Source organism: Excalfactoria chinensis, chromosome 13 (genome assembly GCF_039878825.1).
Source record: "Excalfactoria chinensis isolate bCotChi1 chromosome 13, bCotChi1.hap2, whole genome shotgun sequence".
Taxonomy (NCBI): domain Eukaryota; kingdom Metazoa; phylum Chordata; class Aves; order Galliformes; family Phasianidae; genus Excalfactoria; species Excalfactoria chinensis.
In genome coordinates this window covers 12,568,022-12,581,826 of record NC_092837.1, presented here as the reverse complement: position 1 = coordinate 12,581,826, position 13,805 = coordinate 12,568,022, and the positions used below count along the sequence as shown (strand labels likewise).

The 13,805-nt window shown below is 68.5% G+C and overlaps 2 protein-coding genes across 6 annotated transcripts in view; both read left to right on the top strand.

Annotated features, from left to right (window-relative positions):
- The first annotated feature begins 3,505 nt into the window (after positions 1 to 3,505).
- FGFR4 (fibroblast growth factor receptor 4) lies at positions 3,506 to 8,826 on the top strand. Its single transcript, XM_072347979.1, has 16 exons — positions 3,506 to 3,799; positions 4,881 to 4,970; positions 5,058 to 5,224; positions 5,315 to 5,438; positions 5,641 to 5,831; positions 5,911 to 6,049; positions 6,125 to 6,318; positions 6,480 to 6,625; positions 6,740 to 6,861; positions 6,946 to 7,056; positions 7,128 to 7,318; positions 7,447 to 7,569; positions 7,649 to 7,719; positions 7,954 to 8,091; positions 8,163 to 8,268; positions 8,338 to 8,826. Exons 1-16 carry the CDS (start codon positions 3,718 to 3,720, stop codon positions 8,482 to 8,484), a joined length of 2,142 nt encoding a protein of 713 aa, XP_072204080.1. The 5' UTR covers positions 3,506 to 3,717; the 3' UTR covers positions 8,485 to 8,826.
- A 2,956-nt stretch (positions 8,827 to 11,782) lies between these two features.
- The window catches only part of NSD1 (nuclear receptor binding SET domain protein 1), a 57,560-nt gene continuing 55,537 nt past the window's right edge, over positions 11,783 to 13,805 (top strand). For 2 of the 5 annotated variants that reach the window (XM_072348222.1, XM_072348217.1), the window contains exon 1: positions 13,576 to 13,676. The gene's annotated coding sequence lies outside the window, so the exon portion shown is untranslated. Of the gene's footprint in view, positions 11,873 to 12,874; positions 12,894 to 13,068; positions 13,196 to 13,575; positions 13,677 to 13,805 lie in introns of those variants that run through there. The other 3 variants (XM_072348219.1, XM_072348220.1, XM_072348218.1) reach the window with 3 other exon arrangements.

Below are 13,805 nucleotides of genomic sequence, written 5' to 3'. Positions count from 1 at the left end.
CTTCTGGGTGCTGCCTCTTTACTATAGCCCTTCCTGGGTTCTTGCCATCCTTCAGAGCAAAGAAGAGAGGATACGGACACCTCTGACTTGTTTGGGAGGGATGGGAGGCTTGTGTTCCATCTGCTATCCCCAGGCACCCTGAGATCCGGACAGAGCCGCCAAGTGCCTTCCTCTGTGCTCCTCTGGCACATCTGCGTGGCTTGGGGCTCACCAACGTCACCAAGGGGAAGGCAGGACAGTCTGCACCCACAGAGTGCTGGCACTGCTGCGTGCTGTTGTGCTGCTTGTGCTGAAAACATCCATCACAGCCACGGGGCAATGGGCCATTTCCTGGCAGCGTGGGAGCAGAGCGATGGTGCACAGCCACTCCTCTGTCTGCACCACGCCTCACTGGGGCAGGATGTGCCCCCAGCGCAGCCTAGATGGGTACCCAGCAGCTGTGGTGCCCCATTGCCCAGCTGCAGGCTGTGCCTTGTCCAGGCTGTGTCCTGCTGCCAGGGCCAGCTGGCACGCTCCAGCCCTCACCTACCCTGTGTGATGCCGTGGGAGCTGCGACCCAGCAGTGTGGCAGTGTGCTGGGGGAGGCTGAGCACACTGTGGCCCTTTTATCCCACAGCAATGCTGCTTGTCCCTGCCTGGAGCCCTGCAGGCAGCACCTGGCCTTGGCAGAGCTACGGCTGCCACGGCCAAGTCCCAGCGCCTTCCGTGCTGGCAGCAAGCACAGGGTGTGGAGCCACCACGGCCACATCCCCATGGGAGTGCCGCCATCCCCTGCCCTTCCATAGCCAGCAATGCAGAGCCTGCCCAGCTGGGCCCCAACACGGCGCTGGGACCCCCTCGGCTGGGGAGGAGCGCAGCCCCATCTGCAGCCCTAACCACTGCCCTCCCTCGTGGCCCCGCTGTCTCCAGCAAGTAAATCGGGTGCAGATGTAGGGCCGGGTGCCTGCTTGCCATTAGGGTTTAGGAACACAGGGGTGGCCCAGCTCTTGCCTTGCAGCACCCTGCTGCTCCCAGGGTATCCTGCAGCATGGCTTGCTCAGCACATGGGGTGTGCAGCACCCTGGGTGGCAGCACCCGTACAGCCTGTTCCTGAGCGTGGATGTCCCCAGAGGGGCTGCAATGGGGATGGGCATCTCACCGCTCATGCTGTGCTGCAAGATGCTGCTCCATGCTTGCCTTGGAAGGAGCACAGTGCCTGCTGATGGGGGCTTGGCTGGGGCTCCATATCCCTCACACAGCAGCCCCTGTGCCAGGCCCTGTATTCTCACCTCCCCAGAGGGAACAACAGGATCATGTTTGCCAAGTGGTGCCTGGTTAAACCTTAACCTGGCTGGGTTGCTTCATCGGTCCCTCCCTGTGGGAGATAAGGATCAGCAGGAGCTCAGCATTCTGCTCCCCGGGGCAGCACGGACTGAGCTCCTGCCATGAGCCCACTCTGCAGGATGAGCTGCAGGGCTGGAACCTGTGTCCCACGGCCAGCTCCTTTGTGCCCAGCAGCCATGCACACACAAGGCAGAAGCAGCCAGCAGTGTGGCTGATCAGCAGGCTGCAGGCTGTGGCTGGGGCGGTGATGCCGCGTGCTGAGGGCAGCGGGGATATTCTCACATGGCTTTTGTGGCCCCACTCGCTTGGCCTCAGCATCCTGACGCCACGCACATACAGGGTGCTGAGAGCTGGGGACCTGCACCCCTAACAACAGCCATTCAGGAGTGGCCAAGAGAAACTTCCAGGAGGAAAGAGCCCCCCGGGCTCCGGCCCCCCCAGGAGCCGCCGGCCGTGCACCCTGGCCGCAGGTGCGACCGCAGCAGGACCGGCGGCGAGCGCTGGGGCCAGGCACAAGGGGCGGCTGTGTTCCCGCAGCCCCGGCTGCCTTCCAAGAGCAATATTGTTGGCACCAGGCAGGCTCCCTGCGCCGGCAGCGCATACATGGGCCTTTCATGACGGGAGTGGGGATGATTTACTGCCTGGGGGAAGGGGCAGGGGTGGGAGGATGGAGCTCCTGCGCCCAGCCCCTCATGCGTGCTGCTGCCGCGGGGCCCTACACTTGAGCGGGGCTGTGGGTCTGGCTGGGCACGGGCAAACAGCGGGGATCGCCCCTCCTTGGGCACAAGGCAGAGCAACTCCTGCTGCCCCATCCACCCCATGCTCACTTCTGAGCACCCCCTCTCTGGGCAGCTCAGTGGCCATGGGGATGCATGCCCCTCGTGGCGCCGTGGCAAAGCAAGGTGTCAGGGCAGGGCTGTGCTGTGGCACAGGGATCCGGTGCTGGCACAATCCCCCCTTGTTGAGCTGCTGGCGTGGCGGTGCTGTGGCGGTGCTGCCAGAGGCGGGCAGCAGGCAGTGGGCTGTGCTGCCTTGAAGGGCTTTTTGTTTGCCTTCAGTTGCTGCTATAAATCAAGCAAGGCAGCCCGATCCCCCTGGCCCCATCGCTGGGAGGGGAGCAGCTCCCTGCAGCCCCCACTGCCCCATCCTGGCACAGGGCAAGCTGCAGGCACGGCTCCCATTGCCCTGCTCCCATGTGCCCACCTGGCTCCATCCCCACTGCAGGAACCAGGCAGGGATACGGGGGGGTCTCAGTGCCCATCCCAGGCTCCCAGCACTCTTGCAGGGCTTTGTTCATCCCTCCCCAGACAGCCGCGGAGGATCTGCCGCTCCCACCACCCAGGGCCTGACTGCCGCCTCTGCCTCGCCGGGCATCTCCGTGCCCCTCTCTTTTGCTTTGGTTCAGATGGAGCCAAAGTCGGCGTTTTTCTGCACTTCCGGCACTTTGCAAAGCTCTGCGGAGGCGGCTGCTGCTCCGTGAAATTGATGTTCTCGTCCGCTTCACGCGACGGCAGGAATGCGCCGTGCGGAACAGCTGCCGGGGGCTGCGGCCGTGGGGGCTCCGGCAGGGGAGCGGGACCCCAGGAGGGGAGCGGCCGTGCACAGCATGCGGCACTGCTGCGCCCCGAAGTCACGGCCCCGCGGGACGGGGGTGACAGCGGCAGCCCCCGAACGGCGCGACACCGCAGCTCCGTCTCAAGGCGGCTCCGGGAGGAGCCCCGGGACTCGGCTCCCGGCTTCGTACCCGCACGGACCGGGAAAACGGGACGCGGCCGGGACTGCTCCCGGTGTCGGGGGTCCCTCCGCGGAGAGGTGTTTATGGCTCGGATTAGGGCCGGGCCGGCCCCGCCTCGCAGCCCCGCGGTGTTTTACGACGCAGCCTTATGGACTCTTAATGGGGGTCACGGCCACTTGATGGCCCCGGCAGCGATAACGCCGCGCTAATTGCACCGGCGGCAATTAGCCCGCGCGCCCGGCCACGGGAACGGCGCCCAGCAACGCGCGGCGGGGGCTCCGGGCTGCGGGCTGTGGGCGGCGCCGCGGAACGGCCGGGACCCGGGGGCGGGGGACGGGGGGTGGGCGGCGGGCAGCGGGCGGGGCCGGGGCCGCCCCCGGCGAGGCCGCCCGCGGCGCCGCGTAACCCGAGCGCCGCCCTACAAAGTGCCCGCGCCCTCGGCACAGCGCGGCGGGGCGAGAGTCGGGGCCGCCATGGGGCCGCGGCGCTGAGCGGAGCCCGCCCGGCCCCGCAGGACTTTGCCCGGGCCATCTCCGCCGAGGCCGGTGCGGGGCCGGAGGAGCCGCGCCGTCGGGGCTCCGCGCAGCCGGCTCTGCCCGACGGCCGCGGGGCGCCGCAGCTCCTCGCCGCGGTGCCGCTTCCCGCGGGAGGCCCGGAAGATGCTGCCGCTCTGGCTCGTCCTGGCGGGGCTGCTGCTGGCGGCCGGCCCGGCCGCTTCCCACCGCGGGGAGATGGAGCCAGGTACGGGCGGGACGGCTGGGGGGGGCTGAAGGCGGCTCCGTTGCTGGCTTTTCCCGGCCTCGCTTCTCTCGCCTTCGAGCGTCGGCAGCCCGGCTGCGGGCCGGGCTCGGTGCGGCGGGCGGTGCCGGTGCGGCGCTGCTGGGCTGTGCGGTGCGGTGGGACGCACGCGGTGCTGACAGCTGCGAGGCTCGGGGCGCGGCGGCAGCGCCTGGAACACGCGGACAGGGCGGGGGCTGCGGGTCCCGGCGCGGCCAAACCGTGACTGAGCCGCCGCCGCTTTGGTTTGTCCCAGCGGTGGTTTTGCTCCGAGCGGCTCCTGAGTTTAGTACGGAGCTGAATATTTGCTTTGGACCTGCTTTCCCAACGTGGGCCGAGTCCGCGGGGAGCCGGAGGTGGTGTGTGTGGAGGGGATCATCCCTGTACGGCAGAATGGGCGCAGACCCCTCTGGAAGGACTGTGCCGTGGGTGGCCTTGGCCGGGAACGCGGCAGTGCCAGGCGGTCGCGGGGGAAGCCTTGTCCCAGCGCCCGGGGGCAGAGTCCAGCCCTTGCACGCGTCTCTGGCCAGAACGGGGCGGCCAGGCACTGTGCCGTGGTGTGTGTGTGTGCTGTGTGTGTGTGTGTGTGCGCGCTGTGCACGCCGAGAAGAAGCGTGGTGGGACCCTGCTGTCCGGGCGCGCTGTCTCAGCGCTGCTCTCCCGGGCTGCAGAGCTGTTTGAGAGCCCGCTGTTGGAGTCGGAGGAGGAGCACCTCCTGTCGGACCCGGGCAATGCTCTGAAGCTGTATTGCAATGCCAGCCACAGCGGTGCCGCTGTGGTCTGGTACAAGGAGTCGCGGCTGCTGCTCCCGGGGCCCCGCGTCCGCCTCCAGCGGGGCGTATTGGAGATCTCTGAGGTCGCCTACGAGGACTCGGGGCTGTAGTCGGGGCTGTACGTGTGTCGGGCGCGGGGCACTGGGGAAGTCCTGTGCAACTTCACCATCTCTGTAGTGGGTGAGGGCCCAGAGCAGCACTGAGGGGAGCACAGCCCGATTTTCCCCATCCTGAAGACAGGGGCATCCCTCGTGACCCGCTTTCCCTTGCAGACTCGCTGGCATCGGGTGATGACGATGAAGACAGTGATGGGGATGGTCCCCACGGAGACCGCAGCGAGGAGCCGGTCTATATGCACAGAGGTGAGTGCTGCCATGTGGGGAGCGATTGGGGGCAGCCCCACCCGAGGCCGTAAGCCACATCCCACGATGCCCCCCGTCTCTCCCCAGCACCATACTGGACTCACCCTCACCGCATGGACAAGAAGCTGTATGCTGTCCCTGCGGGGAACACCGTCAAGTTCCGCTGCCCGGCCTCGGGCAGCCCCAGCCCCAGCATCCGCTGGTTCAAGAATGGGCGCGAGTTCCGGGGGGAGCACCGCATCGGGGGCATACGGGTAAGGGCCTGCCCACCCCCCCCATGTCATCCTCCCCTCCTGGTGTCTGGCTCACCTGCAACCCCCTGAACCCGTTGCTCCCCATCGCAGCTCCGGCACCAGCACTGGAGCCTGGTGATGGAGAGCGTGGTGCCCTCCGACCGTGGCAACTACACTTGTCTCGTGGAGAACAGGTTTGGCAGCATCCGCTACAGCTACCTGCTGGATGTGCTGGGTGAGGGTCCGCAGGCGGTGCTGGGAGGGGTCCCTGCTGCCACTGTGCTGGCGAGAGGGGATGGGCTGCAGGGGATGAAGGCAGAGGAGCCCATCCTCATCTGCTCTACTTGAGCAGCCCTCGTGTCCCAGCACATGAGGGAGGTGGGGTTGGGACACCCCTGGGTACTGTGGGTGACGCTGCCCCTATGCCCTGTGTGCAGAGAGGTCCCCGCACCGGCCCATCCTGCAGGCGGGGCTGCCTGCCAACACCACTGCCCTGGTGGGCAGCGACGTGGAGTTCTTCTGCAAGGTGTACAGCGACGCCCAGCCCCATATCCAGTGGCTGAAGCACATTGAGGTGAACGGCAGCAGCTATGGCCCTGACGGGGTGCCCTACGTGCAAGTGCTCAAGGTAGCAGCTGGGGGATGACAGGGGCACACGAAACTTGTCCCCACACAGGGATGCTCACGGTCCCTCGTTCTGCCCACAGACTGCAGATATCAACAGCTCCGAGGTGGAGGTGCTGTACCTGCGCAATGTCACCATGGAGGACGCAGGCGAGTACACCTGCCTGGCAGGGAACTCCATCGGCCTCTCCTACCAGTCAGCGTGGCTCACTGTGCTCCCGGGTAGGGCTGGGTTAGGGTTAGGGTTGAAGGCAGCACGGAGACCGTGGTGTACACTGACGTGTGCTCTCCTTATAGAAGAAGAGCTGGTGCATGAAGCTGAGACCCCCGAGGCCAAGTACACTGACATCATCATCTACACGTCGGGCTCGCTGGCTGTGGCCATGGCCCTCATCATCGTGGTGCTGTGCCGCATGCAGACGCAGTCGAGCAAGCAGCCCCTGGAGCCGATGGCGGTGCACAAGCTCTCCAAATTCCCACTCATCCGACAGGTGAGGGCTGAGCTGGGGGCACCTTGGTGACAACTGGCCCTGCTGCTACTACCTGTCCCTGTTGCCTTGTCCTTGGGGCTGCCCTCACCCGATTGCTCTCAGCAGCACCGGGTCTCATTGTGAGTCCCGGGTGTCTGAGGGCTGCTGTGCTGTCCCCACAGTTCTCCCTGGACTCCAGCTCATCAGGAAAGTCCAGCACGTCGCTGATGCGTGTCACCCGCCTCTCCTCCAGCTGTGCCCCCATGCTGGCGGGTGTCGTGGAGATGGACCTGCCCCTGGATTCCAAGTGGGAATTCCCCCGAGAGAAGTAAGGAGCTGGAGAGGGCTGAGGCCGGCAGTGCCAGTGTTGGGGCACTGTGCCCCATGGGCTTGGATCGGGGTCAGCCCCACAGGGCGCTCACAGCTCTGCCTCTCCTGGCAGGCTGGTGCTGGGGAAGCCCCTGGGCGAGGGCTGCTTTGGGCAGGTGGTGCGGGCGGAGGCGTACGGCATCGACAGGCAGTGGCCGGACCGAGCTGTCACCGTGGCTGTCAAAATGCTCAAAGGTATCAGTCGTGCTGTGGCATCCTGGGCATGGCTGCTGCATCGGTGCCACCCCAGCAAGCAGTGACACAGCCCTCTGTCGCCAGACAATGCCACCGACAAGGACCTGGCTGACCTCATCTCCGAGATGGAGATGATGAAGCTGATGGACAAGCACAAGAACATCATCAACCTGCTAGGAGTGTGCACGCAGGACGGTGAGGGGCTCGGGAGCAGGGAGGGTGCTGGGGTGGATGGGGCAGGGCTGAGTGCTGCGTGCCATCCCTAGGGCCCCTCTATGTGATAGTGGAGTTTGCTGCCAAGGGCAACCTGCGTGAGTACCTGCGGGCCCGGCGGCCCCCCACACCTGACTACACCTTCGACATCACGGAGCTGCACGAGGAGCAGCTCTGCTTCAAGGACCTGGTGTCCTGCGTCTACCAGGTGGCCCGCGGCATGGAGTACCTGGAGTCCAGGCGGGTAGGGATGGTGGTCCGAGTGCCACAGTGCAGGGCATGAGGCCTGGGCATCTCCTGGGGGTTGCGGTGCTGGGGGCCTGGGGTGGGAGCTGCCATCTCACACCTGAGGTGATGTTTTCCCCCTGGCAGTGCATCCACCGTGACCTGGCTGCGCGCAACGTCCTGGTCACGGCAGAAAATGTAATGAAAATTGCTGATTTTGGCTTGGCCAGGGATGTCCACGACATTGATTACTACAAGAAAACCAGCAACGTGAGTGTGAGGCCAGGTGCGGGGCTGGGTATGGGATGGAAATCCATAACCCTGGCTGAGCTGAGGTTTGTTCCTGTAGGGCCGCTTGCCTGTCAAGTGGATGGCGCCTGAGGCCTTGTTCGACCGTGTCTACACCCACCAGAGTGATGTGTGAGTGCTGGGGGACAAGGGCTCCCATGGTTTTGGGGCGAGGTAGCACTGTGGGGTCCTCAGCTATAGGGTAGGGGTGCTCCATGGGGTGAAGCTCTGCTCTGGTGCTGGCCAGAGCTCTCATTCCTTGCTCCCAGGGTACGGCAGGGTGGGAGGGGTGGGGGGAACAGCACCCTGCCTGCTGTGGGAGGAGGCTGGGATAGTCACACAGTTCCTTGCCATGGACAATGGCAGGTGGTCCTTTGGGATCCTGATGTGGGAGATCTTCACTCTGGGCGGCTCCCCATACCCTGGCATCCCCGTGGAGGAGCTCTTCAAGCTGCTGAAGGAAGGGCACCGCATGGACTGCCCGTCCAACTGCACCCATGAGCTGTGAGTACCAGCACCGAGGGGTGGGCGAGGGAGGGGGCAGCAGCACCCCCATAACGTGCCCTCACCCCCAGGTACATGCTGATGCGGGAGTGCTGGCACGCCGTCCCCTCGCAGCGGCCCACCTTCAAGCAGCTGGTGGAGGGGCTGGACAAGATCCTGGCAGCCATCTCGGAGGAGGTAAGCGGAGGAGGGGATGGCCCCTGCAGGGGCACAGGGCAGGCAGTGACAGCGCTGTGTCCTCTGCAGTACCTGGACCTCTCCATGCCCTTTGAGCAGTACTCGCCTTCCTGTGAGGACACCACCAGCACCTGCTCCTCCGACGACTCTGTCTTCACCCATGACCCAATGCCGCTCGCTCCCTGCCTCTTTGCCTGCCCCAGTGGCAGGACTTAGGGGCGGCAGGGCCGGGCGATGCCAGCAGATATCCTCACAGGGCTGATCCCCCACTTCTCTGGGCATAAGGGTCTTTACTTGTTGGGGACCGGGCTCCTCAACAGTTCTGCTTGGAGCCTGCAGCCTGGGTTGGGCCCCTGGCATTACCTGGAGAGTCAGCTGTTGTCCAGTGCTTCAATGGAAGTGGCTCCTGGGGGGGAGCCCCGCTGCCTGCCTCTGTACATAGCCATAGAGATGAATATTTATGTACATGAAATATCGAGCTGATAAATTATTATTATTTTTTTTTTAATAGATCTTGGTGCAGTTTCTGGGCTGCTCCCTCCCAGGGGTGAGAGAGGAAGGCAAGCGCTGCCAGGGGGGGTTGGGGGGGGGGCAATGGCGCAGGTGCAGGAAGTGGGGTCCTGTGCCTCCAGCCCCACTCCAGCACAAAGTACTGTTGCATCTGTTCCCCATTAGCTGCTGTTGTGCTAAGCCACCGTGAACTCCGCTACCACCATCACCCTGAAACTGATCCACCAACTGCTGCTGGCTCCCAGGCTGGGAAAGAGCCCTGGGCCCCGCACAGTGGGTTCCCCCCCCCTCCCCACTTCGGCCTTCCCCAGGACACCCGATAAAAGTGAGTTATGGGTTCTGCGATGCCTTCTCCTAACCCCGGAGCCCCTGGGAGCAGGATTGGGGAGCTGCAGGCCCTGCTCTTGGTGCCCACTTTGCCCTGCTGCACCCAGCTCGGCTCTGCAGGGAGTGTGGGCAGGCAGGGGCTGCAGCTGTTTGGATCTAGGGTTTCACCCCGTCTCCTGTGCTCCAGTGAGGGCTGGGTTTTGCCGGGCCGTTAGCCCCAGGATCTTGTTTCCTTCTCCAGCTCCCAGCTGCGGGGGCAGCTCCAGCAGAGGGGAGCAGCCCCCAGCACAAAGGGGAGCTGGCTCTGGGGAGCAATGTGCTGGGGCTCAGGGTAGGTGGAACAAGGCCCCTTAGTCTCACCCGTGCACTTGTGTTGGCATTGTGTGTGTTTTCAGAGCTGTCTGAGGGCCCCCTCTCCACTTAAGGGGGAGCCCAGCCCTGCTTCCCCTCTCCCAGTTCCTGGCCATGGGGCCCTGCTCCCTCTCTCCCCTGGGCATACCTCCCCCCCAGGGCCCCCAGACCACCAGCAGGTGTGAAACCTGCCCTGGCCCTACAGCCTCCCTGCCCCGAGGAAGGATCCCAGCTGTCCACTAATGTGCCAGAACCAATGCATTTAGCACAGCCCTGAATGGGGCATTCACATGCCGGAGGGCAAACTGCCCAGGCAGAGGGGGGCTGTACAGTCCTGGCCCCCTGAGCCACAGGAGAGCCATTCCTGGACTGTGCTTGGGGATGGGGCTGTGCCGTGTCCCCTGCTCTGTGTGCTCACAGGCTGGGGAGATCATCCTTAAAACTCACCACTGCTCCTGGGGTCCCAGCAGTGCCCAGCACTGTGCCCCATCCGCTTCCTGGGGGCTATTGCTGCCCTGCACATCCGTGCGTCCCCTCCATCCTGGGGCAGGGGAGCTGGACGGCAGTACGGGACATGGGGCAGGGGAGGCTGCCGGAGCCTGCAGCCTCACACCAACTGGAGGATGGTTTTATTGTTGAACATTCCTGGTGTTTTCTGTCAGGGCTGAACCAATTGTCCTTAATCCGCCAGGCTCTGCTGGCCAAACAAGTGTGGCTGAGCCACCGGCATCCTGTCCCCACGAACAGGCCCCTTTTGTGAGGGGGATTTAGCGTGTAGCCCAGTAAATCCCGCTGGTTTCCTGAGGCACCGTTCCCACACGCCCTCCCCCAGCTCCGGGCCCTGGCACCGAGCCCCGGGAGGTGCCGCTCTGCGGGGCCGGCTCTGCTTCACGCGGGACGTGGGAGCTGCTTCACCGCCGCTCCGCTGCCCACGGGGAGCCCCGAGTCCCGGGGGTGATGCTGAGCGCCGGGGGCAGCGAGCCGCTTCCTGATGCCAGCCCATTGCCGGCGATGCCTTCGCTTAACGACCCTCTGTTGTTGGGAAGGAGGATGCTTTGGGCTTTTCTCCCCAAGACAAAGGCTCTGGGATCTTATCTCCCGGCAGCATCTGGCTTCGGTGGGATGCAGAACACCTCTGCCCCGGGGCTGGCTGCTTGCCGGGTGCGGCTGGGGGCTGCGAGGCGCCGGGCTCCCGCCCTCGGCCCACCGCCCCCCCCTCCTCCACCGTGGATACCGGCGGCCCCAGGCAACGAAAGGGCACCGCGGAGTCTCACGCGTGATGGCATCCCACGCTGCTTCCCGGGCGCAGGGCTGAGGAAAGCGAGACAGCTGCATTCCCGGACATCTGCCTGCAACCGAACCTGCACGGCCGCGCTGCTTGGCCGTACAGAAAGCCCCACGCTTGCCCCCTCCCGTGGACACACGCGTGCACGCTCGCAGTACGGCTCGCAGATCCCTGCGTACTCACACCGTTGGCGCACGCGAGGCCCCCCTGCACGGAAACACGCTCCCCCCGCACGGCGCACACCCGCACCCCGCCGGCAGCCCCGGGCCGCGGCGCTGCGGGGCCGTGCGGGCAGGGCGGGCCGCGAGCCCCATCTCCCGGCCGGCGGCGGCAGCTCCGCGCAGAGCGGCGGCGGAACGGTCGGGCGCTGCCCCGCTCCTCCCCGACTCCAGGGACAGATCCGCGGGGAAAAACGGAACGAAGGCGGTGCGGGGCACCGCAGCCATCGCCGGCCCTACGGACGGGGCTGCCAGCACGGCGGGCAGGGAGCGGGGCGCCGAGCCCGTTTCTCCGGCACCGCGCCGCAGCCCGGCGCCGCTCAGCGCTGCCCTCCGCAGCGGTCCCGTCCCGGCACGCCGTGCTGCCGCCCGGCTCCGTGGGCCCGGCTCCCCCAGCTCCCCGTGCCCCCGCGCGTCCCGGGACCGACGTTCTGGGGCCGCGGATACGGCAGAGGGTGGCACCGTGCCGAGAGGGACCCCCGCGGGACTCCGCAGCGGATGGCGCAGCCGTGCCCGCCTGCGGTGCGTGGCCGTGGGCACGGCGCCACCGGCGCAGAGCGGAGCCCGTCCCCACGGCCCGGGGCCTGGCGAGCCGCGCGCTCCCCGGGGCAGGGGCCCCCGCCGGCCGTGCGGGCAGGATGCTCCCCGCTCCTCTCCTCCTCTGCTTCCTTCCTCCAGGCCCGACCAGCCCTCCCCCTGCCCGCCAGCCTTAACCCTTTCGCCCGCGCTCGCCAACCCCGCGTTCCCAGAACCCTTTGTGCCTCGCTCCGCTCCGGGGCCGCGTTCTTCCCCCCCCCGGCCCTCGGCCCACCCCGCGGCGCCGTGAGTGCGGTACAGCCCGAGGGCCGCCCGGAAGGCGAGCGGACACGGCGGGCGGCGGCCCACGGGGAAGGGCCGTAGCAAAGAGCCCGCGGTGCGCGCACAAAGGCGGCCATGGCTCCGTGCCGTGCTGCCGAGCGGGAGCGCGGCGGCCGGAAGAGCGTCTGCGGGGACGGCGGCGGCCCCACAACCGCGGGTCGGGCGGGGAACAGCGCCGTGCGGGGCGGCAGGACGGGGCTCGGGGCGCTCGGCACCCGGCTCCGGCATCAGGCCCTGCCCGCGGCACGCCGCCTCCCCGGGCACAACGAGGGGGAACGAGGCGGGGGCCCACCCCGGTGCGGGGCCCATCCCGCACTGCGCAGCCCCGGGGTGGCCGCGAGGCGCAAAGCCGCTCCGTGCCGCCGTGCGGAGCCCTGCCCGCCCCCGGGGGGTGCTACAGCAAAACCGCCGCCTTTATTACGGGAGTGTGGCGGCGCGGCGCGGGGCACGTGGCTGCGGGAGGAAGGAGGGAAAGGAGCTCCCGGGGCCTCGAGCGGCAAGGGCGCGGGGCCGCGTTCCGATGGGGCCGCGTTCCTACGGGGCCGCCGAGCTCCGCGCCGTGTCACGGCGGTGGCACGTCGACTCGGGGACGGCGGCGGGGCGCCTCCGAGCAGGCCGAGGTGGTCCCGTCGGGCCGCAGGGCGGTGCCGCCGGACAGCGGGGCGCGGGGCGGTGCCGGTCCGCGTCCCGCCGCCCTTCCCCGCCGTGCCCACCTGCGGTCACCGCCGGCGGTCGGGACGCCCGGCCGTAGCGGAGCCCCGCGGCCCCGGGGAGGAAGCGCAGCGCCGAGCGGCTCCGCGGCCCCTGCCCGGCCGGGAAACAAAGGGCGGCGGCGGGGGGGGGGGGGCGAGCAGCGCCGCACCGCGCCGAGCCCCGCGGCGGCACGCGGCCCGGGCAGCACCGCCCCGGTGTGAGCCACGGCCCCGCGCTGCCCCCGGCCGCTGCCCCCCGCCCCGCGTCGTAACGAGCCGAGCCGTGGCGCGGAGCCCGGACCCGCGCGGCTCGTGGCGGAGCCCCCGGCCTCAGCTGGAGGGAGCGACGGAGCCGCCGCCACCAGCGCCCGGGGGACGCCGCCGGTGTGCGGGGAGGGGCGGCCCGGGTCCGGCGGCGGGGCGGGTGGGAGACGCGGCGCGGCGGGGCCCGACGAGGACACGGCCGCCGCTTCCCCGCGGGAGAGGCCGTGCCCGGCGGCGTGCGGGAGAGCGGCGGGGAACGGGGGGACGGAGCGGAGCGGGCGGCGGACAATGGCCGGGGCAGCGCGCGGGGCCGGGCCGGGCTCGGCGCCCGCGGGGTCCGAACGCCTCCATTTTGTTGGCGCCCGCGGGCCCGACAGCCGCACGTAGGCCCCGCGCGGTGTCTGGGGTTGCGGGGCCCGCAGGTGAGGCGCGGCTCGAGCCGTGCTCGCGGGGACTGGGCCGCCGCTGAGGGTGCGGGGCCCGCGGGCCGCCATGTGCACGGGTCGGGCCGGGCCGGGCCGCAGGTGGGAGCGGAGCGGGGCCGGGCCGCTCCGGGGGGGGGCAGCAGCGAGCGGGTCGGTACCGCGGTGGGGGTGGGGGGGAGAAGGGGGGCGCCCGCCGCGGGGTGTGCGTGGGGGGGGGGGTGAGGCGAGGGGGGGGGGGCGCGCGAGCACGCGCTGATTGGCCGCCGCCGAACCCCAAGAGCGGGCGCGGGGGCGCGCGCGCAGGCGCGGGGCGCGCGCGCCCGGCGGGATGGCGGCGGCGTCGGGCGCGCGCATGCGGGGGAGGGAGGAGGGAGGCGGCGGAGGAGCGCTGGCGGGGCCTGGCCGGGCCGGGTCGGCGCGTCTCCTTCTCGGGCCGCAGCGGGGGCAGGCGGCGGCGAGCCGGCCGCGGCGGCCGCAGGTGAGCGCTGCCCGGCGGTGCGCCGCCTTCTCGCCGAAGCGGGCGGCGCGAGCAGCGGCGGGAGCCGAGGAGGGGAGCCGAGGCCGGGCGGAGGGGGGCCGCGGCCCGGGGCCTAGCGGCGCGGCGGCC

Bases quoted from the DNA above. Each gene is read 5' to 3' on its own strand.
- FGFR4 (XM_072347979.1), top strand. From the start codon at position 3,718: ATGCTGCCGCTCTGGCTCGTCCTGGCGGGGCTGCTGCTGGCGGCCGGC. The intron at 3,800-4,880 runs GTACGGGCGGGA...TTTCCCTTGCAG, and splicing joins CCGCGGGGAGATGGAGCCAG to ACTCGCTGGCATCGGGTGAT. The intron at 5,832-5,910 runs GTAGCAGCTGGG...TTCTGCCCACAG, and splicing joins CCTACGTGCAAGTGCTCAAG to ACTGCAGATATCAACAGCTC.